General features: G+C 30.7%; 1 protein-coding gene across 1 annotated transcript; it reads right to left on the bottom strand.

The window, feature by feature from the left end:
- Window positions 1–336: 336 nt before the first annotated feature.
- Window positions 337–1,428, bottom strand: LOC107452810 (TD and POZ domain-containing protein 1-like). The gene has a single exon (XM_016069394.3). It carries the CDS (start codon window positions 1,426–1,428, stop codon window positions 337–339), a length of 1,092 nt encoding a protein of 363 aa, XP_015924880.3.
- Window positions 1,429–1,643: the final 215 nt, after the last annotated feature.

Genomic DNA, 1,643 nt, shown 5'->3' on the forward strand with positions numbered 1-1,643 from the left:
TGTATATTAAAAATTATTTATATACAAACGTTTTTGAATTGTAAAGTTTTTGTTTGTTTTAAAGCCTTTTAAAGTAAAAATGATTTAAAATTCATAAGCATAAACTTCTTTAGTAATTGTGTGAAATACATCTTAACATTATAAGCTGAAGTACTGATTCAGAAATTTACAATTATATTTTGGGAAATTAATAATATTTCTACCATGAAATTCATTATCATATTATTTATACAACCAGTTCGAAAAGTACATAAATTATTATTGAACAAACCCTACACTATTAACCACGCAAAACAATTATGGTTTTTTCCCATTAGTTTTCACATTTTGAAACATTTAAGTTTGCAATTTTTGGCAAGCAGTAACTACAAGAGCAAGAACTTCGGAGGTTAATTTGAAATCGCTGTCCATTAAATCTTTCCAACTTTGTTTATTAGATACCACCGGAAAATGATTCACGATAAAACTAACAGTCAAATCTTTCAATTTCATGTCATTATGCAATTCAGCTAATTGCAAAACATCACAAACAATATTAGAAACTTCATCACCTGATTCAGATAGTTTGTTTTGCAGTATATCAGAACAAGCATTCCGTAACGCTGGTACATCATACTTGTCACCTAACGAATACAGTGGCACAACAGTTTCCATTGATCGATCTTCAATCTCACCAGTATAGAGGTACATTAGAAATTTTTTAAACGGAATCTCAGAACAATCAGTAATGGTAATAGAATTGGATGAGGTTTCTAAGCAATCGTGCTCCATCATTTTCTTGAAAACTGGTGAGCGGGAACATAACATGAACTTGTGAGCACGAAGTATGTTTTCACCAATGCGAATTTCTAAATCACACATTTCGCCAGAAGTATAAATAGATCTTAAATCTTGAATTAACTCTTTCGGATTATCAACATAAGGTTCGTTTCTTGACTCTTGGTTAACTGGGGCAGAAGAGGATTTTTTATGACTTTTGTTTTCTTGAAGCGGCAAAGAAAGATCAGTCCCGGAAGAAAGAGCTTTGGATAGTTTTAACTGGAGTGTAAAAATATATTTTTCAGAATCATTAAACATTTTATTTGTTAAATGAAATTGACATAACATCGGATTTGATTTTAAATCACGCTCCTTCACAACCCTAAGTAATGTCAATGGATAAGATTGTCCATTTGAAGTGAAGCTCGTAAGACTTGCACTGGAAACTTTACTTGAAGCATAACAGCCACGCAAGTTGAAATTAAATATATAATGTTTTGAAAATTTACTAAGAACTAATTTCAAATGACAGCCAGAAAGCGAACTGCATAAAGTACCAAAAGTAGGACTCTCATATACAGTGAAATATTTTATATTACAGAAGTGCCAATTATATGAAAATTCATTTTCAGAAATTTTTCGACTCTCAATTTTGCCACCTGCTTCCATCTTAATTTTATTTTCGTATTCACTAAATTTGCATCATAACGAAAAGAAAATCATTCATGAAGCATATCAAAACAAATGGGAAATATAACCGCTATTCAATCTATGTACTGAAAAAAGAAAGATAATCTCAATTGAAACAATGCCACATCACGAGTATGTTTGCGATAAAGTTACTGATAATAAAGCATTGTCAAGGCAATAAGGGTATTTACTTA

The sequence above is a fragment of the Parasteatoda tepidariorum genome, chromosome 9 (assembly GCF_043381705.1).
Source record: "Parasteatoda tepidariorum isolate YZ-2023 chromosome 9, CAS_Ptep_4.0, whole genome shotgun sequence".
Taxonomy (NCBI): domain Eukaryota; kingdom Metazoa; phylum Arthropoda; class Arachnida; order Araneae; family Theridiidae; genus Parasteatoda; species Parasteatoda tepidariorum.

Coding starts and splice junctions, on each gene's coding strand:
- LOC107452810 (XM_016069394.3), bottom strand. CDS start 1,428: ATGGAAGCAGGTGGCAAAATTGAGAGTCGAAAAATTTCTGAAAATGAA.